We start from the raw sequence: 24,778 nt of genomic DNA, 5'->3' as shown, positions 1-24,778 counted from the left end.
ATCTTGGTAACGGAGCGGGCGAGAAAGGCCACGTGGAGGAGGAGAGCGCAGCGCCGCCCAAGAAGCGGCGCAAGCGCGCAGGCTGAGGAGCCGGCTGGTGTCTAGGTAGCGGTCCGCGGTGGGGCTGGCAGGGCATGTGTAGCGGCGTGACAAGTAGTGCGGCTGTTGAGAACTGTGCTGCGTCTGGCTGCGGTTGGCTCTGCTGTGGCATCGCGATTGCTAGGCACCTGATTTGGCTATGTGCCTGTGGACACCCACCCCGGCTATGTCCGGGCGATGAGGTTGTTCGGCCTCAGACTGTGGAGGGGCTCGGCCCCTTTCCCCGTGACCGGGCAACACTTGTTCTCAGTCGAGTAAGTGCCATTCCCAGTGCGTCCGGGCGCAACCCTTAGTCCATCCACGACATCCTACTGCCGCCCCTGCCCCCAGGGGCCCGTGCCCCCGCGCGCGGCCGCGCGCTCCATACCCGCTGCCCTCTCTGCACCCGCTGCACCCAGGCGAGCCCGAAGTAATACGGTAGATGCGGACCACATCGCATGCCCAGCTGCTGGGCGGTAGCGACATACTCTGCGTCGCTGCATCCCTCCGACGTGTGTTTACGGGCGGTAAACCTTCGTCTTCTGGTAGGCTCCTGACGTTTCCCAGCTTTTACAAGCTTCCATTGCATGCTTCTAGCAGCGGTCTGGGCTTGCCCGGCTGTTTTACGAGGCCCAGACGAAAGTTTCCGGCACACCGTGATAAAACCTATAGGGCCCTGGGGACCGACGACCCAGGGGGGTGGGTAGTTTCGACTGGGAAAGGCCCCATGTTTTCAAACGAAAGAGCTTGACGAGAGGAGTCCAAATCCACTTTCAGAGTTTCAATCAGGGTAGTAATTGCAAAGTTATGGGCCCTCAAAGTTCAGGGTCGGTCGTCGGGGCTGGGGGTCCCCAAGGTTTCGTCACGCGGATGTGGGTGGGACTGCCAGATTTCGTCTCTGCGCCCTATACGCCCCTCTAAACGCTCCGCCCATTAGCACAAGTATTAGCACACACTAGCATGCACATACTAAAGCATTTGCAGAACGTTTGGCCTCTGGAAAGCGGCCGCATGTCCGTCCACATCGGCATCGTAGTAGCGTAGAGCCCCACTCGAGCGTCTCTCACTGATGCCATGGAGACTATGCGAACTGATGCTAACTTGTAACGGCCAAGCCTTGGTGTGGGTCATGGCGACAAGGCTGCCGCCGGCCAGCGAGCGTCACATTAATCCCGGGATTCTTCACATGATCCCGGGAGAAAGTCGACCAATCACTTCCGGCACACAATCCCAAACATCATATGTACAGCGCAATTGTAAGCTTAAGCGCACGCCCCGGTAGTCTGACAGAAGGGTCGGTGGTCGGCCATGGACACATGGACATGTGTGGCATGGCTGCCAGTCAAGTTGTGCTTCCAGCTGAACCGGAGGTATACAATTGTAGAGCTCGCCGAGAGCAGTCGATTGACACCGACTTGGCTAAAAACCAAAGGGTTTTGAGGGGGTTTTGAGGGGTTGCACGGTGGTGGGGGTCGGTCGGTCGGTCCGGAGGGGGGGTCGGGAGGTTTTGGGACATGGGGTCTGGAGGTTTAGTTCGTACCCCCCCCCCCCTGGACGACCGACCCTGAAGTTTAAGGCCCATATCCCCGGAATTACTACCCTGACCAAATCCTGAAAGGGTACTCTGAATGCTCTCGTCCAGCTCTTTCCATCTGAAGGGTTGGTGTCTGCGGGATTCTTTACCCCCTCCCCTGGAGAGGCGACCAGACGTATAATAATACCAATAGGTGAAACAGGCATAACAATACCAAAAGGTGAAACAGTCATGGACAGGCAAGGTACCCTTCCCACATGCACATGCCTCGTCCTGCGGTACGGGCTAGAGCCCAATACACGCCCCTTCCATGGCCGCCCCCGCCTGGAGGTCATTTCAGCAATATGCCTGAATGCTGTGTACTTGTATCAACTGATGCCGTGGCTGTTACGCATGTCTAAACAATCAACCAAACAAGATGACTTCGCAGTCATTTCTGGCGTCTTCAACCGGGAACCGACGTGCATGTCAGCATCTGTGTTGCGCCGCCACGTGAGGCCCTTACACGTCGCGGTCCTTTGCCCAGGGGAGACCCCTACACGGTATTGGCGCCGCTGCAGCCGCTGCCCCTGAGCGCCTCCGCCACCAGCGCCGGCGGCACCTGGGCGTTGCATAGCCTGGCCAGCAGTCGTGTGTGCCTCATGACGTACTGGTCCGCCGCCATGGGACCGCAGCTGTCGCTCCAGGCCGCCACCATGGCCCGCAGGCAGTCCCAGTCGTCCACCAGCGGCTGCGCAGCACCCTGCTCCTGCTCCATGCCCACCGCCGCCTGCCCTGTGCTGACGCCACCTGCCATGGGGCCACTGCTAGCCAGGACCTCAGGCCGCCTCCGCCTCCCCCGCACAGGCCCGTACACCAGGTCCTGAGCCATGGCCGTCAGAAGCGCCTGACCAGGCCCCGCCTCAGCCCCCGCCTCAGTCCCCGCCTCAGCCCCGGACTCTGCCAGCCGCCGTCCACCCGCAGCGGCAGCGCTCACCGCCTGCACCAGCGGCGCCACCTCCTGTGCTAGAGCCGGCAGCCGCTGCAGCAGGCTGGCGGCCGCCGCCACAGCCGACTGGTCCAGGCTCTGCCGCCGGGCTTGTTCCCGAGCCAGTGCCTCGGCTGCCGCCGCCCGCCGCTCACTTGTGACGGCGTGCGTGGCGGCATGTCGCAGCGGCGCCAGGTCGGCATCTCGCTGGGGCATGTGCGGGTGTGGTCTGTGCTGTTGTTGGCGGTGCTCGCGCTCACCACTGCTGCCGACATCGCTACAGCTACCGCTCGCACCGCCGGCGCTGGCCCCTGCCCTAACACTACTGCCAGTGGCCCTGGTCAGCGGCACAGCAATGACACCCCTAAGACTACTGCGCGCCCAGTGGAGCGTGGACCCCAGCATCGCCCCGGCGGCACTAAGCCACCCAGCTCGGCCTCCGGTCCCTTGCTCCCGCTCCCCACCGCCAGGCACAGCAGTGGACTGGGTGGGTACTAGCCCGGGTGGGGGCGGGGCTGCGCTGGGGATGGGGAAGGGGCTGGGGCTGGGCCGGCACTGTGCCGCTGCCGCGCTGCTCCATGGGTCGCTGATGTGTCCCCCCTCCTCTCCGCGGTTGTGCATGCCCTGGTAGTCGCCCGCCACCTCGCGAGTGATAGCCAGGCTGCCGTACTGCATCACGTGGCTACCCATGGAGTAGGTGTAGTTGTTGGAGGTGCGGTTGCGGATGATGGAGTACTGGGCCTGGGGTGCGGCGGTTTACCGGGTGTGACAGGTGGGCATGTGTGCATGTACGTGTAGGTGACAATGTGTGCGGGTGTCCTATGCCCGAGCCTAGCGAAAGAAATCCCATTATAACAGAAAGCCCGCCCAACCAAGAATACGCAAGAAAGTCTACCCGCCCCCCGCCCGCCCCCGCCCCACCATGAGTGTCTCCTGCGTCAGGTCGCACACGTCGGCGTTCTCCATCCAAGCCACACTGTACAGGTCACCCAGGCAGGTGGAGAACAGCGGGGGAGGGCCGGGAGACATGCCTGCACACGCGTGACCAGGAGGAAGCGGATGTGAAACACAAGAAAGAAGCGGGGTTTGTGGTGGTAACCTCAACAACCGCCAGTCTTTCCGTCTCCATTCCAGGCCTACCCGGGCAGTAGGTGCCCCAAGAGCTCTCCATGGCATTGGAAGCAGTGGTGGCGTAGGCGCCGATGTCAGGCGGCAGCAGGCCCTCAAACATACTGCCGCTCTCACACGCCTGCGGGCACGCGCACAAGGGTGCAGTGTGGGGATGGCGTGTCGGTCAGTGTGCGTCCACAAACATTGGAAAGCGTGTGTGCCCGTCGCCGCCATCCGTCTCTGCATCTCGTCTAAACACAAAGGCGCCGTTCGTCAAGACATTGCCTGTCGCGCCCTGCACCTCCCACCATCCTCACTGTCTGTCAGCGCCCTGCCCACCTCTATGTAGAGCACCGCCTCCTTGTATCCCCTGTGCCGCCACTTGCGCTGCAGCGCCCCCACCAGCTCATCCGCGTACAGGAAGCTGCCTGCGAGGGAGCGGAACAGGTGGAGGCGAGGAGCGCTGGCGCTGGAGGTCCAGTTGAAGTTGTGCCGCGCAATAGGTTTGCGCGACGTGTAGGGCGTGTACGCTGGGGGTACGGCCCGCAAACCCCTGATCCCCCCGGGCTCTGCCCACCCCACCCAGCCCATCCCCACCCTGCCCCACCCGAGGGCATGCCCAGCACTCCCGGCGCTCCGTGGTCGCTGTAGAACACGAACAAGCGGTCGTAGGGGCCGCTGGCCAGCACCCGCCCGCTGCCCCGGGTGCCGGGCGGCAGGGCGGAGGCGTTGCCCTCCAGCACCGCCAGGAACACCGCCGCCGACACGTCGGAGCCCCGGTAGTCCACCCGCACACCCCCGTACACGTCCGGGCCGCCTGGGCGCGAGGGGGAGGGCGCGCATGGGACAAAGGCGTGAACGGACTGGTACTTGTACAGACGGAAATGGCCTGGTGCTGTGCAGTCAGACTGGCCTTAGCACGGCACCCACCAATGCATGCAACCCTTCTGCCAGGTCCCTCCCTTCCCCCCGTCTCCCTTTCCTGTTCGCCAGGTAAGTCGTGGGTTTTGTTTCGTGTCCGCGTGACTGTTCTGTGCTGTTGTGCGCGCCACCGAGCCGGGGGGTGGACATTTATCGCCGGCGCCGCTCACCCTGCTTCTCCACGACGCCTCGGCCCCGTCACATAAATATATTCGCTTGCAACTGTCGCCTCTGCCTGTGCTCCGCTACTTTGGCTCGGTTTGGTTTAGTTTGGGCTGGTACTTAAAACCCCCCTCCCTCCCCCCTCCCCCCCCGGCCCTCACCCCCTCGCGCCTTCCCGCCTTCCCGCCTTCCCGCCCTCCCTCGCGACACGGGTACCTGGCGAGTTGAACACGTGGCCCGGGTAGGGGTTCTCCGGGTCATGTGCGATGTCATCGTACATCATGGTCACACTGCAATGCGCGGTGGAGGCAATGGCCACCGCGGCCGCAGCAGTCAGCAAGGAGACCGATACCCCGGCAGCCGGCTGGGGCGGGCCCAACACAGCAGCGTACCGCACTACCGTGTTGCAGCCACCACAGCGGCTTGAGTCAGCCCACAAGCAAGTCACCTACGGCAGATTGCGCTCACTCCCAGTACATCCTTGTTTCGCATTCAGCAGCACTGCTGTACAGTACCGGCCTGTACATCGCACGGACCAGCTGCTGCTGCCGCACACCGGCCCGTGGGTGTGTCGCCCGGCGCACTTACATATGCGCGGGCCGCAGGCCGCCCCGCAGTAGCACCTGGTAGGCGTGGCACACGTCCGCCTGGTGCCGGTAGTTGCCCCAGCCCGCACTGCCGGCCACTAGCAGCGCCCAGTGGTTGCGGACCTGCATTATAATGGGGAGAGAATGACGTCACGTTGCGGCAGGAGCAGATACGGGGTCCCGGGCCAAGCGTGCACGCACCGTCACGTCATCCCCGTCCGCAAAGTCGGTCGGCTTCTTGGCGGCCGGAGTGAGGGTGGCGGCTCGTGCTGATACTTCCACGTCCTCTTGTCGCGTGGGCTTTGGACGGCGCACAGCGTGCCGGAGTGACAGCGAGGGAAGCCGCAGCGCCGAACAGCCTGCAGGCGTGGGGTAGGGGCTGCTGACTAGGAGTTGCCGGACCTTGGCGAGTCGCAAGCAGGAACCGCGAAAACCTTGGTATATGGTTTACAAAGCAAGTGTCGAGCATGTGCCGCGATGCCAAGGCAGACTACGCCAAGCGCCGAGAAGCTGCTCAACCGTCCCGAGTGGCCCGCGGCGTAGCCCTTTATTGCAGTACGCACCTTGCGAGAGGAACAGCGACCAGCATATAGTCAGCAACAAGGAACTAATTGACAGCTCGCACTGTCTCCCCCGGGCGATACGCAGATGCCCAGGGGGCATTCTCGTTCTCCACAACTTGCTCTGGACGTCGTGACCGCGGACGATGTAACGGATGCTATATGTGTACAAGTATATTGGGTCTGAGCGTTAAACGTTGAGTTTAGCTGCATGAATGGCATGGCCACGGGCCAGCTGGCCACCAACGCACACGGCGCCCACGCCCTCCCCAACTGGGCACGAGCGGACCGCCATGCGATCCATGGGGCGTGCCCCTAAGGGAGTCAAGTGACATGGAACGCAACCTACGATGTTGTAGTGCTAAGCACGAGAGCAGGCGTGTACAGGTAGTGACCCTTCGTGGCGCAGAGGGATGCAGGCGCTCTGGATTTCGCGACGACCCCGGGCACAGGATTTCGCCCGGCGAAATCCCGCTGTCTTCAGTACAAAGGGGGATTTCTGGCGGGGACAGCGGGATACCTCGGGTGGGGTCACCCGCGGAAGCGGGATTCGGCCGGGCCACAGCGGGATTCGGCGCCGGGGGGCACCCCAGACAGCGGGATTCGGCGCCGGGGAGCACCCCAAAAAGCGGGATTCGACGCCGGGGGGCACCTTAGGGAGCGGGATACGGTCGGTGGGATAGCGGGATATCGATCCTGAGGGCAGCGTCAGGAGCGGGTTGTGAACCGCAGTAGAGGAGGATGCGCAGTCGGCATGTGCAATCCCTACTTGGGCCACACACGGTGCCCCGCGGTGCCATGTTTGTTCAGCGTAACGGACAGTACTTTGCGCATATTTTGTTACACGCACATCGACAGATGTACATCATCACAGCTGCCCGCTGTCATCACAGCTGCCCGCTGTGGTGATACCACGACCTCACGAAACACGCCCTTCCTTCTCCCACCCCACGAGCCCAACCTCATCCTTACCTCCCAGCACGAGCACCGCCCTTGCAAGCTTTCCCTCTACCTACGTCTGCCATGTCAGGAGTGAATATGCATGCACAATGGCGCATCAGCCTTTATTCATTGCATTTATTCCTTGTATGTCCATGGCGCCGCACCCGATCTTGCGTATGTACAGCCTCGCGCTTCAGCTCTCACAATTATGTGGCAGCTGATTTCCGCACGAGCGCCCAGGCATTATAGCCTGGCACGCTGCCAACCGCACTAAACAGCTCTGCAAACCTCTCAGCAGCCGGCCCCATGTACACAACACTGTAGCACGGCACGAAACCATTCGTACCCCACGGCACTCTTGAGCAGGAGGAGACCATGTGGGGCGGAGTCTGAGGGGTGGATGGGAATACCATAGGGGAGCACTAATGAACGATAGGAAGGGGCCCCGATAACGAGAGCGTACCAGACAGATAGGCAAGTGGCTGTATCAAGAGAACAAGACTGTAATTTGCAAATCTGGAAGCGAGCGATGGGTAAGGCAGGTATCGTGTCGGGGACAGGCCTGAGATGCTGCTAGGCCGGGTTGGGCACACTGCTGGGACAGGTAAAGCACTATGGCTGAGCCAAGTAGGGCAGTTCACTGAGGCAAATGCAGATTTGGCCGCGCCAGGTGGGGGATTTGGCTGGGGCAGCTGGGGATTTCGCTGGGGGAGGTAGGGATTTGGCCGGGCCAGGTAGGGGATTCGGCCGGGGCATGTCGGGATTCGGCCGGGCCAGGTTGGGGATGCGGCCGGGCCGGCTGGAAATGTCGCCGGGCCAGGTAAGAATATTTCGCGGCTCAGGATGTGTGCCCGGGGGACACCCCCGGAATTTGGCTGGGCGAGCGGTACTGCATCCCTCCGCGTGGCGTAGAGCTGAGGTGAGATAAAGGAGGCTGGTGTAGGAATGGCGACTGAAGTCCAGGGGTTGAAGTCTGAGTATGATCTGGAGTGCCAGAGTCGTAGCATACGGATGCTCGCGTGCGCACAACCTCAAGGACCGGATATTGGGGCAAGGTCGGGGTCAGGGGGGGTCGGGGCTGTGCGTTGGACGTCGGACGGTTGGACGTGGCAAAGTCAGTTGCGGCGAAACCGTTCATGCAATATAATTATAACAGAGTCTCAGCATCGCCGCTATGCTTCATATACCGCATGCACGCTCAGTCTGCAGGTATTGAACAAAACGGCAGCATGGCGAAAGTCGCGGGACGCTGGCAAGAACTTCGTTGCGGCGAAACCGTCTTCCTAGTCCAGGCTGGCTTGGTAAATAGATACCCATGCCTTAGATGTATAGCTCTGATTTATTAGGGCTGACAGCGCGGCTGTATTAAGGGCAAATGCTCGCGCTCGCAGCCCACTGACAGGCACATAGGTGCCCATATTGAAGCCATTTATATGTTAGCAAATGTAAGTGGACCAGCGGGAGTATCTGCGATAAGATCGGCATCTAACATGTCTTTCTTGCAGCTGAGGACTTCATAGCATATGTTTGAGTGTGTGAAAACTGTTGCTGTCACAGTTACTTTCGCGATCGAGGTTCCCTGACTCGAGTCGGGTGACGGATCTGCGTCGCTGGGGCGTCTTCTACCTTGTGTACAATGGCTTCATATACCCAATGGCATAAATAATGGCTGTGTGCAGTCGGCGAGGGCCAGGAACGTGTGTGGATCAACTTGAGACCGACCCCCCCTTTCTGAAACGTATGGGTGCGCCGCGCCCCCTGCGGGGGCCGGGGCACGCCAACCTGAATGTCGGAATATAGCAGAGGCAGGGTTTCATAGCAAGTGTTAGATTTGCTGAAATCAGCGCTGACGTCCAGCGCTGGTGGCAGAGGCAGCCGGGGCAGCCTTGGGGGCAGCTAGAAGGAATGGATACACGGAATGAGTCTGGTTGGACCGTGTTTGGCCTTCTGGGGGCAGGGCCGGGGGTGGGTGGGTTTGTGCACCAGGTCAAGCTAAACCAATCAATCTGAGGTAGCGCAGTACAGGCGGAGGTCACAGGTGCAAAGCAGTGATACGGGGGGCCGGGGGATGCCAAGAGATGAAACCACGAAGGGAACTGGCGGACGCGTGCCATCTTCTTCTGGGCCGAGGTCCCAGCGCGTTGCGGATGCGTGTGAGGGTATGGGCGGGGTGAAGCTCCGTTGGAACACCCGCGCTTGAGTGCCTTCCTGCTTGCCTGCCTGCCCTTGCCTTCCTTGTGCTTCCTTCCATGCGCAGATCTGCCCATCCGCGGAAGTCGATACCCCTCTGGTCCGCTCAAGGACACGACACGGCTAAGCGACTAAACAAAGCGTCCAGGGCCGGGCGGAGACGACCTGGTTGCAGCCCGTGGCACAGTTGTGCGTGTGGCTGTCCTGTCATTGTGCAAGGGAGCACGACAACCAAAACAGGACCGCCACACATGACCGCCACAGGCCGCCGCAGGAGGCAAGCCATGTCCACAGCCATTAAGTCGTCTTTGAGTGCGGCGTTATCTCGCTTGGGGTGCCGGGCTATTCCAAAACCAGGGGGGGGCGACTGACTCCGGTGTCAAGCGTGGACTACCTTCAAGAGGAGTGGATCCAGGCTGAGCTGCGCCCAAGGGCGTTCCACCAAGCTTTTCCCCGTCGGGCCCCGTATAGCAGACAAGTCAGGGTCCATTGTCAGGGTCCTTTGTCGGGTTCAGGTTCAGGCACAGGTTCAGGTTCAGGTTCAGGTTCAGCTTCAGGTTCAGCTTCAGGTTCAGGTTCAGGTTCAGGGGTCAGGGTCAGCAGGTTCAGGGCCCATCCGTGCCATGTCAGGGCACACCCGGACCTCATCTCCCCCCCCGGGACCTCATGCCAGGCATGGGCGACCAAACTCAGATACAGCCATGATCCACAGAAATGCTTTTCTAGTCCCTAATGGCGAAAGAATTAACATGCACTTGACTTGACAACCATGAGGAAAGAACGAGGAAAGTTTTCGGGACCATAGTGTTTCATGTTGCTTCTGATTGTTGGCTGCGAAAATGTTTGAGTCCCAGGTTGCGTACTACCTGGATCGATACCTTGGCCAGTACCTGAATGGTCTGGATGCAGCGGCACTCCGAATTTCGGTCTGGCGTGGCGATGTCGAGCTCAGCAACCTTTCGCTGAAGCCGGAAGCGCTCGCGGACCTTGACTTGCCAGTGACAGTCAAGGCGGGCTTACTCGGAAAGCTCACGCTCAAGGTAACGCGTCGGAGCTGTTCGAGTTGGAGCTGTTCCGAGTTGGGTGGCGGGGCTGGGTCAGCAGGCGGTGCCCTTCTTGACCAAGCTGTCAGACCGGGGTTCGGCCCGGCAAGGATGGAGATTACGAGGGACAAACAGCTGTTGGCGTGCTGTTGCAGTTAAAATGATACCGACCAGCCCGCAGGCGGGGGAGGAGTCGGAGCTAGCCAGAGCCGACCAAGGCAGCAAAACCCTAGGCAGCAAACGGGCAGACCCGCTTCACCTCGCGAGTACCTGTACCGGTGGCCCCGACGCGGACTCCGCAATCACTGTAGCGTATAACTGCTACCTGGGTGCATGAAGTAACTGGGTGCATGAAGTAACTGGTACCTGGGTGCATGAAGTAACTGGGTCTCGCGTGTGTCACAGGTGCCATGGAAGGCGTTGGGTCGGGAGCCGGTCGTCGTGGAGTTTGACCGCCTCTACATCCTAGCCGGACCCAAGGAGCAGCAGAGCGCGCAGCCATGCAAGGTGGGTTGAGGATAGACATGTTACAAATGATGCTTATGTGCTGCCATGAGGGCTGACGGAGTCGCGCATGAGTAAGGCTTTCATGCCGCGAAGCCTCTTGCATGTAGCTCAGCCGGCCCGGGCCCAGTGGAATGGCTGGGAGTCAGTAAGACGGCGACAAACACATGTGGGGTGAGAGGCATGCTCGCAAAATGCATTTGCATCCCGCAAACAGATGTCCGTGTCAGAGTACGAGGCGGAGACTGTGGCTGCGGAGTTGGAGGCCAAACGGCGCCGCGTGCTGGCGGCGGAGACGGCATGGCTGCAGGTACTGCGTGTGTTTGGGTCGACCGCGCGTGCGTAGATGTGGAGTTTGGCAACAGAATGGCTCGTGACTGGGCGCCAGCTGGGTGGCAGGGGCACATGCATACTGGGAACGGGAGCGATGCCGGCCCGCCCCGCGTGGGCTCTGTGGACTGTCCCTACCCAGGAGCTGCAGGCCAAGCTGGCGCTCAAGGCGGCGCAGCTCAAGGGCCAGCTGCAGAAGCAGGCGGCGGCGGCCAAGTCCGAGGGCGGCGGGGGGCTGTTCAACCTGCAGGCGCTGATGCACACGGTGCTGGGCAACCTGCAGCTGCGCCTCACCAATGTGCATATCCGGTGCGTGGCAGCCCACGGGTTACAGACAGAGGCATTTCAGGGTCATGTGTCAATGGGCGGCGATAGTGTGGATGCGCATACGCATGGTCTTGTGCTGTGTTATCTTTCCATCCACGTGTCCGCATCAGAACTGAGCCTCTGCATTGGAGCCACGAAAGTTGGATATGCTTGCTGCGTGCCCACATCACACGAACCCACGCCCTTTTCGCGCACAGTTACGAGGACGGGCTGTCGCTGCCGGGCCAGCTGCTGGCGGCGGGCGTCACCCTGGAGCGTGTGTCGGCACACACGGTAGACGAGGCCGGCCGGGAGACCTTCGTCACGTCGGGGGTGCTTCAGCTGCTGCGCAAGGTGGGCGTGTTACGTGCGTGATGGGGCACGGAGTTCTCCGGGGTTTGGGACTTTAGATCACTCTCCTCATGACCCCAGAATTCTTTCCCTTGACACAGACATGCCGGTATCAATGTTTTTCGCCCCCTACGCTTGTTCTCCCTCCCGCCTACCCTCCCTCCCTGCCTGCCTCCTAACCCTCAGGCGGTGGTGCTTCAGGAGCTGGGGGTGTACTTCGACGTGGGCCGCCCCTTCTTGGTGGCGCCCCGCGCCGACTGGTCCTCACTGGTCATCTACGAGTGGGACGCGCTGTTCCTGCCCGCACGCCACGCCCCCGGCAGCTCTGTGCACCCGCACCACTTCCTGGTGATGCCCATCACGGGACTCATGAACTACGTGCGCAGGAGCAGCAAGACGCTGGCGGCCTCCGCCAGTGCCGCGGGCGCCACCAGTGCCGCGGGGCCACTGCCCAAGCAGGAGGGCCGCATTGCGCTGCGCTCCGTGAGCCTGGCGCTCAGCCGGCAGCAGTACGTGGGTAGCCGGGCGCTGCTGGAGACACTGGACCGCTACACGGCCAACAGCCCATACAGGGCCATCAGGCCAAAGGGCCGGCCGGCGGAGGGTGAGCGGGGGCGATGTGGCGCTTTGTGGGGGCTTCTGGTGTTCCAGGTGTGCGTGTGTGTATGCGTGCCGTTGTGTTTGGGGCCAGGTCCAGCCCCAAGCATCCAGCCAACGCTGTTCCTCCGGGGGCAATGCTGCCCGCTGGTGCCGTGCCCACATATGTTCCCGCGTCAACACCACACACGGACCTCGCAGGCGAGGCTGCACGTGTGTGGTGGCGCTACGCCTTCTTGGGGGTGCGCACGCAGCTGCGGGGCAGCCGGGTGGCCTGGACGCAGCTGCGCACCGCCTGCCTGCTGCGCAAGGCCTACGTGCCCGCATACGTGCGCTGCCTCGAGGCGGCGTCAGCGGCGGCGGCCAAGGGCAGTGGTGGCAAGGGCCAGGGCGCCGGGCAGCCGGGTGCGCCCACTGCGGGTCTGGGCGGTGACGCGGCCATTGCGGCTATGGACGCGCAGCTGCCGGAGAGCACCATCCTGCTGTTCAGGTAGGCAGGTGCATGCGGACCTACGGTAGGGAGGCGAAGCGTGTGTAAATTGCAACCTCATTTGCAACGGCGCGTGCAGGCGTATGGCCCACGCTCAGCTGCAGCTGAAGCAGGAGAGGGGCGGCACCGGACTGCCCTCTCGCGGCGCCAGCACCACCTCGTCGTCCGCCTCACTGCTGCAGCAGCAGCCGGGGCAGCAGGCCGCTGCAGCGCCAGCTGGCGCACCTGCCGCAGCGCCCGCACAGGATCGCACCTGGATCGGCTGGTGGCGCGGCACCAACAAGGCTGCCGCAGCGGCGGCAGCAGCACCTGCCTCGCCCGGCGGTGCGCCCGCTTCGGGCTCGGTGTCGGGCGGGTCGGAGGTGGTGATGGGCCCCAGCACCGCGACCCTCAGCCCGGAGGAGTGGGGCCGCCTGCAGGAGCTGCTGCAGCAGCAGGTAGGCGCGCTGGGAGAGTAGGGCTGGAGTGAAGACGTTACATGTATACGTTGTGAGTTATGGAATCGAGATTCTTGCTTGGACGCTGTGAGGATGTGCAGCAATGCACTTAGAAATAGGTGGAAGGGAAGGGTTGGACACCGTGCATGCTAGAGATGCCATGTGTGTGCCTGGGTACTGACATTTGCCTGCGCACTTCCTCCACCGGTTTGCGCCTGGGCAGGAGTTTGCAGACGACGACGACGACGACGCGGGCGGTGGTCGCGACGGGCCCTACACCCTGCGCACACTGCTGGAGGTGGCTGTGGAGCGGGCCTCCTTGGAGCTGAGGGGCGAGGTGGGGCAGGTGGGCGCAGTGCCCGGCACCGACCGGCCGCGGCCCATCCTGCTGGCCTCCATGCGGGGCCTGGGTGTGCGGGTGCTCAACTACCCCACCGCCCTGGCGCTCAACGTGCGGCTGGGCTGGGCGGGCGTGGAGGCGCCGCAGGGCATGCTGCTGTGCACTGGCCAGCTGGGCGCGGCGGAGGGGCTGGGCATGGGGCTAGGCGGAAGGGTGGCGGCTGGAGGCGGCGGCGAGGGAGGCGCTGTGTTCGGCGGTGTGGGCGGCGGGCTAGGTCGGTCCGGGCCGCCCACCCGCACCGCCACACCCGCTCTGCGATCCAGCACTCCGGGTGGGTCGTTGAAGCCAGTGGCCTCCAGCGCCGCACTGCCCGCCACAGCACCAGCCGAGGCGGACGGGCGGGCTGCAGCCCAGCCGTCTGAGCCGCTGCCGTGTGCCTTCATGCTGGACTTCATGAGGCGGCCGCAGGTGGGCGCGGGAGGATGGGCAGATTGGGAGGCGGGGCCGGCGATGTTGGATTGGAGGCTAATGGCTGCACACTCGTGTTGTTCACCGGCACAACTTGCTTCATCGTGTGCTGAATGTAATTGTATTTTACCCCGGTGATGTGACACGGCCCCCGCCCTCGCCCGCCTGCCAGGACGGCTCTGCTGACGCGGTGGTGAGTGTGCGGCTGGCGCCCAGCTACGTCACCTACAACGGCGCGGCGCTGCGGGCGGTGGGCGCCTTCTTCAGCAGCAGCCAGCAACTGGGCATCGGCACGCTGCAGGTGGGGCACACGCGGTGGTGCGCCGGATGCGTGCAAACGCTTACCGCTTCAACAGCCGTGTCGGCTCGCCCGCATTGCTACTGTGCTGTGTGGTGCGCCGCCTTTGGAGCGCATCTGCACGCTGTGCGCTGAACCCGTGAATGAATGAGGCTTTTATGGTGAGGCTGCGTTCGGTCTCCCCCCTTTTATTGGGGGGAGACCGAACGCAGCCTAAAGGGGGGAGACCGAACGCAGCCTCACCATCCGTCCGAGCCCGTGTCGTCCTCGTGCTTTGCTCGCTCAGATTCAATCACTCCTCTTTTTAGGTTTTCCATTTGACTTTGACGTTGACTTGTCCAGCGTGTGACCAAGGCCTCGCGTCCACCCATCCCCACTACAGGCCCAGGCCGCCGCCCGCGCCGCCCAGCTGCAGCGGCTGGCGGCCCTGCGGCTTAAGGCGCTGTCGGCCGAGCGGCCGCGGCTGGCGGTGGCGGTGGTGATGCACGCGCCCAAGGTGGCGCTGCCGGACAGCAAGGTGCGGCGGCTGGGCGGCGGCTGGAGTCACGGACCCGGGTTTGCAGTCTGAGTCCGGGAGCCTGCAATAGGTTTACGGGGACTGCAGGCAGGGCGGCGGGTTGTGTGTCCAGGTTGTCTTGTACCTATGCATTGCCTCTGCTGCATCGCTGGCCGTCCAGGGTCGCGCCACGCTGCTGCTGGACCTGGGCTGCTTCAGCCTCAGCTCCGCCACACCCGACAGCCAGGGCCTAGCTGCGGACGGCGAGGAGGCGGGTCTGTACGAGTGCTTCACGCTAGGGCTTGAGCGGCTGGAGGCGGGCCTGGTGGGGGGAGCCTTTGCATGGCCCTCCACACAGCCGCCGCAGGATGAAGACGGAGACGATGGCGCCAGTGGCGACGGCGGTTTGGCTAGTGGTATGACGGCTGCGGCCATGACACGGTGGGGCCCCGCCGCTCGGGCGGTGCAGACGGGCGGGGCTGCCTCGGACGCGCTGTTCGGACCCATACCGCAGAAGCCTTCGGCGGCAGCGGCGGCGGCGGCAGCAGCAGCACAGACTGCAAGCCGCGAGCAGCCGCAGGGTCTGGCTATGGTTGCGGGCATGACTGCCAATGAGGAACAAGAGGCAGCGGCAGACGATTCAGCGGCCGGGGCCGGCCGCACGGAGTCCCCACAGCCCCGCAAAACGGCCAGTCGGGCGAGCAGTGCGTGTGGCAGTAGCCATGGAGGAGGGACGGAGGAGGAGGGCGAGGAGGGCGGTGCTGCGGTGCCCGGTGTAGCCGACATGGGCCATCACGGTGGTCTGGCGGACCTGTTGCGTCAGCTGGCGCTGCACCGGGCGGCGGCGGCGGCACTGCAGGGCAAGGGTTCCGCCGCCGCCGGCGCCTCTGACGAGCCTCCACCTGAGCTGGTGCCGCTGCTGTCCCGCTTCGGCGTGATTGCGGCGCTGCAGGTGGCCACTGCGCCGCACCCCCGGCTGCCGGCTGTCCGCACCCGGCTGGAGGCCTCGCCGCTGGTGTTCCGCTTCAGCCCCTGGCGCTTCCACCGCCTCATGGCCGTCATCAACAGCCTGGTGGCCTCACTCAGTAGCGGCAGCAGTGGCGGGGGGACAGGCGGAGGCGCAGCCGACGGAGCGGCCGGCTGCAAAGAGGCCCTTCAGGTGCGGCTGCCGCTGTGGGTGACGGACGCCGAGTACACCGCCCCCGTACAGCTGCTGGTGTGGGAGGGGGTGGGCGGTCGGGTGGCCAAGTGGCAGCCCCGGCAGCTGGTGGTGTGGCGCGGCCGCGTGTACCTCAGCCGCAGCCCCGGCAGCGGCGTGGTGTCTGAGAGCCGCAGCTACTGGCGCGGCTGGCGGCTGGTGGAGCTGCCGCCCGAGGAGGTGGGCGGGGCCGAGTGTGCGGTGGCGATGGTGCCGGAGGGCGTGCGGCGCGAGGCGGCGGCGGAGGCGCCTGAGGGCCTGGTGCTGCGGCTGTCTGAGGCGCGGCAAGTGGCTGAGCTGCGCCGCAATATGATGCGGTCGGCGGCCCTGGTGGAGGCGGTGGCGGGTGAGTGGGCGGGAGCAGAGACGGCGGGTGGGTGCAAGGCAGCGAGTTGCGCGGGTCACAATCCGGGCCTGAGAGGCGCATGCACCCCAGCGTGCACAGCGGCATGTCTTCATTGGTTTGCCCGCTGTCGTCTTCAATTCTGAACTGGGCTTTCACGCCACTGACAATTGACAGGATACATGGCCACGGACGCGCACATTGAGTCGCCTGACTCACCCAACGCCACGACCGGCACAGCAGCAGGCAGTGGTGTGGGCGGCAGCGGCTCCGTGGGCGTGACTCGCGACCTGCTGGATGAGCTGCTGGCGCACAGGGACGTGTTCCAGCTGTCCGGACGACTGCCCGCACTCACACTCAAGGTGTCAGGCAGGCCGCCCAGGGCATGGAGGGCTGTTCGGCGGCTGGCGGCTGCGGAGCCGCTGTCAGCGGGTGGCACGGCAGCGGCTGCTGGCGGCACGTACGGCGATGGCCCGGGGCCAGCTGCGGAGGTGCTGGGAAACATGTATGCACAGCAGCAGGGTCCCGAGTCACACGCTGGCACGGACGTGGAGGGCAGCGTCGCCGGGGCCCGCGGCCCGGTCGGCACCACCACCGGCACTGGCGGCGGCTCCACCTCATCGCTCAGTGAGGCGGGGGTGCCCTCCGCGCCTGCGTCTGTGCTGTCAGCCTCGGCCAGGACCACCCGATCCAGTCGCCTGGCGGGTGGGGGCCAGCTGCCGCCGCGTCCGCCGCCGTCAGTGGCCTGGGGGCCGGAGGGACCTGGCGACTCGGCGGCTGGGGGGCTGGCGGAGCCGGACGCGGACCCGGGGGAGGGCGGCGGCGAGGAGGGCGATGATGCTTTCGAGGACGCGGATGACTACATGGATGAGGAGGACAGCTCGGAGGCAGATGAGGATGAGGAGGACGAACGATTCAGCAGCGACGCCGCCAGCGGACAGCGGAGCCCGGGCCGGCGGGGCCACAGCACTGCCGTCGCCGCTCTGGAGGCCCTGCGGCACCTGTCTCTGGACCAGGAGACGCCGCTGCTGAGTGTGGCTCTGACTGAGGCTGACGTGGCGCTGCAGTACAGCGCCGACCGACTGGCGGTGGGGCTCACCATGCAGGTCAGGCAGCTGGAACGTGCGGGTGGAGGGGGGTTTGGCGGTGGGGCTACACAGCGGGAGAGGAGGGGTGGATGGGGTTGGCAGCAGCAGCACACATGAGCGTGGAGAACTGGCATGATAGTGCAGCTCACCAGTACAAGCTTAAGCCTGACGAGGAAGGCGCGCATGTCTGTTTCTGCCCTGCATGTCCCCGCCCCCAGGCACTGCGCATGGAGGATGAGCTCATGGGCGCCGCACTGGGCCGCCAGTTCGCAGTCATGGCGCTGTCCTCCTCAGGCCCGACCGCGCCGCCAGCATCAGCTGGGGCCACCGCCCCTGGCGCTGACCCCGCCGGTGCTGACATCCCCAGTGAGTCAGCGCACCCATCCGCCATTAACTGGCAGCCGGTGCCCATCACCACCGCGGGCCAGGATGCCAGTGCCGGTGCCGCCAGTGGCAGCGCTGGGCCTGCCGCTGTGGCGCCGCTGGCGCAGTTCAGCTTCATCAGCAACTCCTCCAGCTCCGACCGCTACAAGGTGCGGCGCATCGCTGAGTTTGCGCCAGGGTATGACTGCGGGCGATACGGGACCTGCCTGGAACAGCCACTCGCATTGCCCTCTCGCATTGTTCCCACGACCCGCGCCCACCCCACAGGGTCTGGACTCGGAGCTGGGTCTGCAGCTGGCGGGTCTGACGCTCATGTGCCACCGCCCCACCATCGCCGCTCTCATGGGGCTGGGCTCGGACATGGGGTACGCCACCGCGCTGCTGTCCGCCGAGAGCGGCACGCAGCAGCAGGCCGGTGCCGCGCAGCTTGCCACATCTCCTGCCCCTCCTGCTACGGCTGCTGGTGCTGCTGCTGGCATCACCGCCCCGGCACAGGGCGCAGGTGCAGGTGCAGGTGCAGGCAACGACGGCCCTGTTCGTGCGGGCGGCGATGGGCGCACGCTGCTGCGGCTGCACATCAGCATGTCCCGCCTGCAGCTGGTGATGCCGTACGAGGTGCTCAGCGCCCACCAGCGGGTGGAGCCGGGGCTGACGCACCAGCAGGTGGTGCTGACGCCGCGGCAGTTCGCACAGGCGGCCATGGACAATTTTAGGTGGGCCCGGAATGAGTTGTTACAAAAGCACTTACAAGCATGACGGCTTGCTCCTGTTGTGAAATCGGTTTACCGTAGTGCGGATCCGCGCACACCACACGAACGGCTCCAACCTGTCCGTTGAGCGAAACCCTTTCCACTTTCCCACACCCGCCCCATCCACCCCGCACCTGTCTCCAGCTTGCGACTGGACGTGCGGCCGACCTCGCTGGAGCTGTCCACCAGCCTGGGCAACTTCACAGCGCAGTACGGCGCACTGGCGGAGGAGTCACCGTACAGGACCATATGCAGCCTGCGGCCGGGCAGCAGCGCGGGCTCGCTGATTGAGGTGGTGTTCAGGTGCGGGGCAGGCGCGACACAGCTGGGATAAACATGTGGCACAACTTGCAGATTTGGAATTGCTTGATGTCGCTTCTCAGCTGGCATCCACTCTGACTCACCGGTGCCATGTGGGCCCTCACAGGATGCACTCTGCCGCGGAGGCCGCCGCTGAGCCGCGTGTGCCGGCCGGCGCCGCCTACTCGTCCCTGGTGGCCCGGCTGAGTGCGGTGCAGGTGGTGTACATGGGGCGCTTCCTGACCGAGCTGCTGGCTTACATAAATGGTAAGGGGGGCCAGACGGCGGTCGACTGCAGTCGGCATGCCGCAGACATTGCGTCAGGAAAGCATGGCTCGTCTCGCTTTGCAAGTTGCCTCAACACTGCTTCTGGCTGTTTCCTCCTGCAGGTCTGCTGTCCATGCAGCCGCGGGCAAGGCCGCCCCTCAGCCCCGCCACACCACCGGCCCCAGCCGCCACTCCGGCCACACCTGCCCCCGCGGCGCCGGCGCCTGCACCTGGCGCCCCTGCCCCTGCCGCCAGCCCCTTCGTGCTGCTGATGGACGTGCAGGCGGCGGCGCCCGTCATCACCCTGCCCCAGAGCAGCTCCGCGGCGCAATACCTCACCGCGGACCTGGGGCACCTGGTCCTGCGCAACACAGTGGGCTGGAGGCACTGCGGCGGCGCGGTGGCGATGGCGGGAGCTGGCGCCGCGCCAGGCGTCTCCGTGCCCGCTGTGTCGGATGCCACTGGCGCCGGTGTGCGGCCGCTACCCATGGTGTCAGGTGGCGGCGCTCCACCCTCCGCTGGGGACGCCGTCGGCAGCAGCGACAGTGGCGGCAGTGGTGGCGGCTGGCGTGTGCTGATGGACGAGATGGTGGTGCGGCTGCGGGACATGAGCCTGGTGGTGGGGGCGGGTGGTGGGGTGCCGCCCGGTCAGAACATCATTCGTGACGTGGGTCCGTCCGGCCTTGGGCTCACTCTGTACCGGCCACTGGCAATCAGTGGCGGCGGCAGTGACGGTGGCAGTGGGGCTGGCAGCTCGGACCAGCCAGCTGGCAGCCGCCAGCCGCCCATGCCGCCACTGCATGCGGCGGTGAGCATCCCCCGGCTGGGCGCCGTCATCAGCGAGCTCGAGTACCGCCGGCTGCTGGCGGTGCTGTCAGGCAACTTCGCTGAGCCGCCAGTCAACGACCCCCGAGTGCTGGAGCTGCAGCAGCTGCTGGCCAGGATTGCTGCGGCTGCCGCCGCGGCGCCACCCAGTTCACTAGCCCCGCCCGCCAGCAGCAGCTCGCCGGCTCCCCAACCCAGTGGTGCGGCACAGGCGCAGCAGCAGCCGCATCCACCCAAGGCGGCGGCGGTCGGCAAGGCGGGCGCTGGCGGCTCAGGCTCAGCTGACGGCGCCTCCGCCGCGGCTACCCAGCACTCCAACAGTCTACCCCCCAGCCGGCGGCCTGTGTTCCTGGACTTCAACCGCTCCATCCGCTCCGTGCTGGAGGCGCTGCAGGACACCTGCACAGTGGAGGTGAGGGCGGATATGCCGGGAGCCTGGACAGGCCGGGGTGCCGTGCCTGTGGTCTAGTGCCTGGTGTGGTCTGGTGCCTGGTGTGGTCTGGTGCCTGGTGTCTGGTGCGTTGACCACAGTGTTGCTTGGCTGGTCATCGTTACCCGTCTCCCTCCGGGCCTGCCTGCTCCGCTGGTCCGTATCCAGCATTTCCAGTGATTCGCTCCATTCTTCACATGAACGCCTACCCCCTCTCTCGCCCTCTTAACCCCAGGCCACCGTGTCTCTGGGCAGCGCCCGCCTGACGCTGCTGGTAGAGGCGACGGACGGCAGCGGCCGGCTGCTGCCCCTGGCCTCCCTGGGCCTGGCAGACCTGTGGCTGGGCTACTATGCTACCTCCCGCGGTGCCATGTGCCTCAGCCTGGCGCTGCCCACGCTGCAGGTTGAGGACCTGCGGCCCTCTGTGGCGCCCGAGCTGCGGCTGGTGCTGTCCACTCGCTCCACGGCAGCGGCGGCGCTGGCGTCTGGCGGCGTGGTGTCCTCTGCGGCCCTGACTGTGCCGGCCATCAGTGGCCTGGACGGCGCCGGCTCCAGCTCCAGCCAGCTGCCTCAGCCGAACCCCTCCCTTCTGACCCTGGAGTACCGCGCCGTGCCAGCCGGCGTGATGCCGCCTCTGCCGCCCTCCGGCAGTCAGCAGGGAGCCACCAGCAGGGGTGCCGCGCCGCTCGGCGGTCCTGCTGCCTCGGCGCCATCCGCTGCCTCTGGCCCGGTGGCCCGCAGCCCCGCCGCCACTGCGCTGCGGTTGCGGCTGCAGCGGCCCACCGTGGTGGTGGACTTCAACGGGCTGCTGCTGCGCCTGGTGAACTTCGTAGCCCCCAATCCCGTGTTCCAGGGCCCGGCGCCGCGACCCTTTGAGACCCGCGACCTGCTGCTGTCGCCCTCCGCCCCCTACCTGGCACAAGGCCGGGACCTGTGGCTGTCGCCCGAGGTGCGGCTACTGGCGGACGCCCCGCCCGCAGCCTTCACAGGGCCACAGGGCGCAGCTGCCGGCAGCGCTCCGGACACTGGCTCCGGCGGCGCCCCCACCACCTACCCGGGCTTCAGCAGCGGCGGCAGCCACATCCACGTGTATGATGGTGGCGGCGGGCGGCTGGTGCTGCCGCCCGCCCTGCCGCCCTCCGAGTTCCTGCCGCTCATTGTGGTGGGCGCGGGCCGGGCGCTGCAGCTGCGCAATGTGCGCATCGTCAACTGCGCCTCGCTGCCGTCGGTGCTGCAGCTGGGCGCGGGGGCGCGGCTGGTGGCACGTGAGGAGGACGGCGTGAAGATGCTGCTCGCGGCGCCGGATGCAGACAAGGAGTACGCGGCAGTGCTGGCGGCGGTGGCGGCGGCGGCCGAAGCGGCAGCCGCGGCGTCCGCAGCGGCGACAGTGGCGGGTGGCACGGCAGCACAAGCATCAGGAGGGACCAGCCTGACAGCGGGCGCCAGTGTGCCGTCACCAATCTTCGAGGTGGCAGTGGAGGCGCTGGGCGCGGCAATCCACATGGTGGGCAGTGACGGCGCCGCTGACGGAGGCCTCGGCGGCCCGGGCTCGGCCGCCGGTGCATCAGCAAGCCGCGGAGGTTCAGCTGCTGGCAGCTACAGCGCCACCCTGAGCGCTGCTCTAGGCCAGACTGTGGGCTCCGGTTCGTTGGCTGCAGGCTCAGGTGCAGCCGGCGCAATGGAAGGTGCAGATGGCACCAGCGCCGTGCCCAAGACGGTGCTCAACCGTAGCACTACTGACCTCGCAGCTGCCGCTGGCGATACCGGTGACGGCGCTGGGGTGGGCATGGGACTAGGATCAGCGTTTGGAGGCGTGGGCGCTGCTGCGGCCACCGCGGCCATCCTGTCCTCCCAGCGGCTGCGGCGGCGGCTGGTGCTCCAGCTGGATGTGTCCGCCACCTACCGGGCCGGGGGCAGCGAGCAGGTGGCCGCGGCTCAGTTGCGCGGCCTCACCATACGCACACTGACCACCTTTGGCGGGACTGATGTGGGCGGCGGGCTTGTGCGTCCGGCGGCTGGTGTCACCAGGCCAATGCCGCCCGCCTCCGCACCGCTGTCCAAGACCGACAGCTCGGCCGCCCACCTGCCCGACACGCCGTCAGGATGCGCAGCACCGGGGCCCCAGCCCAGCTCGTCGCTCCGTGCGCCCCCGCTGCAGCCGCTGCACCATCTGGAGCACCACCACCGGTCCGCCTCACTGAACACCACATACGCCGGGCCGGTGCTGCCCACCCGGTCCACTGCCGCCTCCTACTCCGCCGGCGCCGTGGTGGCGTCCGTGTCGGCCATGCTGCTGGAGCCCACGGACGTGTCCCTGCGCTTCTCCGCCACCGCCGCCTCCACCGACCTGTCCCTGGACTGTTCCAGCCTGTCTCTGCGGCTGTCGCCCGCCGGCCTGCACCTGCTGCTGCAGCTCAACGCCGGGGCCGCCACCCAGCTGGCGGTGGCGCGGCCAGACCAGCCGTTGGCGCGCTGCGACCGCTTCGAGCGCATGTGGGGCAGCCACGACGCCGGCACCGGCACCGGCTCGGGCGGCGGGGCCACGCCGTTGCGTCTGGAGCTGGGAGTGGGCGGTGTGGACGCCATGGCCTCGGAGCGCGGCGTGACGGTGTGGCGGCCGCAGCCCCCACTGGGCTATGTAGCGCTGGGCGACGTGCTGGCGGCGGGTGGGTAGCGGGGGCGGGTGATGGGCCTTGCGGAGCAAATGTACATTCATAGCTTTCTAACGATCCGATCACTTCCGCGCACTTCCTTCCTCGGTCGCTTTCCTCCCCCAGGCTCGCACCAGCCGCCAAACCAGGTTGCCACAGTAGCCATAAACAGCGGCCTCATAGCCTTCCCACTGGGGTTTACACGGGTGTGGGCATCAGCGCCTGGGTACTCGTCTGCAGCCCCTGCAGCCCCTGCAGCCCCCTCCACGGCGCTCACCACCTCGGCCTCGGCCCCCATGGCCTCCCACTTCTCCGCCGATCTGGACACTCGGCTTGGGGCGGAACCGGACGTGTGCGTGTGGCGGCCGGTGCCGCCGCTCGGCTACGTGGCCCTGGGCTGTGTGGTAGGCTACGGGGCCTCGCCGCCTGCACTGGGCGTGGTGGGCTGTGTGGCTGCTGCGGCTGTAGTGGAGTCGCGGCTTGGCGAGCTCCTGCTGCTGGGCGAGGGCGGTGGCGGCAACTGGTGGCGGGTGCAGAACGCGGCTTGCACATTCGAGGTGTCGGGGGCGCCTGAGGGCATTGCTGGTGGCGGTGGTGGTGGCTACCTGCCCTCTGTGCCGGTCTACGACCTCCGCTCGCCACTGGGTGTGCCCCCGGCCGCCCTGGTGCCACTGCCTGGGCTGCTTCCCTTCCCCTTTCCCGGCCTCATCGCCACCGACCACCTGGGCCGACTGGTGGGGAGTGGCGCTAGTGCGGGCATCCCCACCGCCCTCAGCACGGTGCTGCTGCCGTCGCAAGGCAGTATGCAACCAGCTGCAGGCGCATCGGGCGGTATGCCGAGGCCCGGCACCACCGCATCTCCCCCGGTGGTGCCCCTGGGTCTGATGCGTCAGGGCAGTGTGCCGCTGGGTGTGGTGACCGGCAGTGCGCCGCCGCTGTCCCTGCTGTGCCAGCAGCGCTACCTGAGGTCCAGGAGGTGAGACCTGGGGCAGGCGACACAAAGCAGCCTGTGCGCAGCCTGCCTGTCTTGCGGCCAGCATGTGCAGCCGTGTTGAGGCGTGAGCGCATGGCTGACGCAATCGCGTACACCCACAGGTCCCAGATTAGCCGCGCGGTGACCCAGGCCTCCCAGGTGCCGTGTGTGGAGTTCAAGAGGATTTGGTGGGACAGGAACCTGGCGGGGGCGGGGCCGGCCGCGCCCTCACAGCCGCACAGCCACCTCAGCATATGGAGGCCCAGGCCGCCAGCGGGGTGAGTGGCTGTGGACGCAGGGGCAGGGTGCAACATGATGCGCCAACCCCCCACTGTGCCGTGCTCCACGCCCTCGACCCCTCCTGCCTCCCCCTGGAGCCGATCACCCCTCCTGCTTCTCCCTGCCTCCACCCCAGCTACGTGTACCTGGGCGACACGGCAGTCACCGGCATCTACGCGCCGCCCACGTCGGTGGTGGTGCTGCGGGACAGCGACCCAGCGGCCGCACTCACAGAGGGCCGCCCGCCGCCACTGGCCCGCCCCATCAACTACGTGCGGGTAAGCGCGCAGCAGCAGGAATGGGGCTACCTCGGCAAGCGTTGTTTGTATTCACCCAAGCGTGTGTCGCCATGCTTGAAAGTGTGGCTCCCGCCGACGTCACCTACACACTGCGGCACTTCCCACCCAGGTGTGGCATGACGAACACCGTGAGCGCCTGGGCGAGGACACGTATCTGGTGCTGTGGCGCCCGGTGCCGCCGGCAGGGTATGTGCCGCTGGGGCTAGTGGCGCGAGTGGGACCGGCACCGCCCGAGCCAGGACTGCCCATCCGGTGAGCGCTCTGAGCAAGCATATGGTAAC

At 65.7% G+C, this 24,778-nt stretch overlaps 2 protein-coding genes across 2 annotated transcripts in view; one reads left to right on the top strand and one right to left on the bottom strand.

The window, feature by feature from the left end:
- Positions 1-636: 636 nt before the first annotated feature.
- CHLRE_12g483550v5 (uncharacterized protein) lies at positions 637-6,089 on the bottom strand. Its single transcript, XM_043067797.1, has 9 exons — positions 5,923-6,089; positions 5,561-5,718; positions 5,361-5,482; positions 4,989-5,062; positions 4,297-4,506; positions 4,029-4,117; positions 3,720-3,828; positions 3,501-3,610; positions 637-3,320 (listed from the first exon to the last, which is right to left on the bottom strand). The coding sequence occupies exons 1-9, from the start codon at positions 6,020-6,022 to the stop codon at positions 2,148-2,150; spliced, it is 2,145 nt and encodes a 714-aa protein (XP_042917892.1). The 5' UTR covers positions 6,023-6,089; the 3' UTR covers positions 637-2,147.
- A 3,690-nt stretch (positions 6,090-9,779) lies between these two features.
- The window catches only part of CHLRE_12g483500v5 (uncharacterized protein), a 28,388-nt gene continuing 13,389 nt past the window's right edge, over positions 9,780-24,778 (top strand). The window contains exons 1-23 of the mRNA XM_043067796.1: positions 9,780-10,091; positions 10,500-10,601; positions 10,816-10,908; positions 11,071-11,237; positions 11,453-11,588; positions 11,772-12,189; positions 12,384-12,672; positions 12,752-13,109; positions 13,333-13,917; positions 14,090-14,218; positions 14,598-14,732; positions 14,893-16,255; positions 16,430-17,358; positions 17,559-17,873; positions 17,992-18,437; positions 18,618-18,776; positions 18,901-19,040; positions 19,163-20,277; positions 20,531-22,961; positions 23,073-23,922; positions 24,042-24,197; positions 24,335-24,476; positions 24,607-24,749. Of these exons, the coding sequence (XP_042917891.1) occupies positions 9,891-10,091; positions 10,500-10,601; positions 10,816-10,908; positions 11,071-11,237; positions 11,453-11,588; positions 11,772-12,189; positions 12,384-12,672; positions 12,752-13,109; positions 13,333-13,917; positions 14,090-14,218; positions 14,598-14,732; positions 14,893-16,255; positions 16,430-17,358; positions 17,559-17,873; positions 17,992-18,437; positions 18,618-18,776; positions 18,901-19,040; positions 19,163-20,277; positions 20,531-22,961; positions 23,073-23,922; positions 24,042-24,197; positions 24,335-24,476; positions 24,607-24,749 (10,802 nt within the window). The 5' untranslated portion in view covers positions 9,780-9,890. The remainder of the gene's footprint in view (positions 10,092-10,499; positions 10,602-10,815; positions 10,909-11,070; positions 11,238-11,452; positions 11,589-11,771; positions 12,190-12,383; positions 12,673-12,751; positions 13,110-13,332; positions 13,918-14,089; positions 14,219-14,597; positions 14,733-14,892; positions 16,256-16,429; positions 17,359-17,558; positions 17,874-17,991; positions 18,438-18,617; positions 18,777-18,900; positions 19,041-19,162; positions 20,278-20,530; positions 22,962-23,072; positions 23,923-24,041; positions 24,198-24,334; positions 24,477-24,606; positions 24,750-24,778) is intronic.

This window comes from Chlamydomonas reinhardtii, chromosome 12 (assembly GCF_000002595.2).
Source record: "Chlamydomonas reinhardtii strain CC-503 cw92 mt+ chromosome 12, whole genome shotgun sequence".
NCBI lineage: Eukaryota > Viridiplantae > Chlorophyta > Chlorophyceae > Chlamydomonadales > Chlamydomonadaceae > Chlamydomonas > Chlamydomonas reinhardtii.
This window is presented reverse-complemented; position numbering and strand designations above follow the sequence as displayed.

What these genes read in the sequence shown, in the direction of transcription:
- CHLRE_12g483550v5 (XM_043067797.1), bottom strand. Translation starts at nt 6,022, where the DNA reads ATGCCCCCTGGGCATCTGCGTATCGCCCGGGGGAGACAGTGCGAGCTG. An exon ending in CGGACGGGGATGACGTGACG is followed by an intron (nt 5,483 to 5,560) that starts GTGCGTGCACGC and finishes ATTATAATGCAG; the next exon opens with GTCCGCAACCACTGGGCGCT. An exon ending in CCACGTGTTCAACTCGCCAG is followed by an intron (nt 4,507 to 4,988) that starts GTACCCGTGTCG and finishes CCTCGCGCCCAG; the next exon opens with GCGGCCCGGACGTGTACGGG.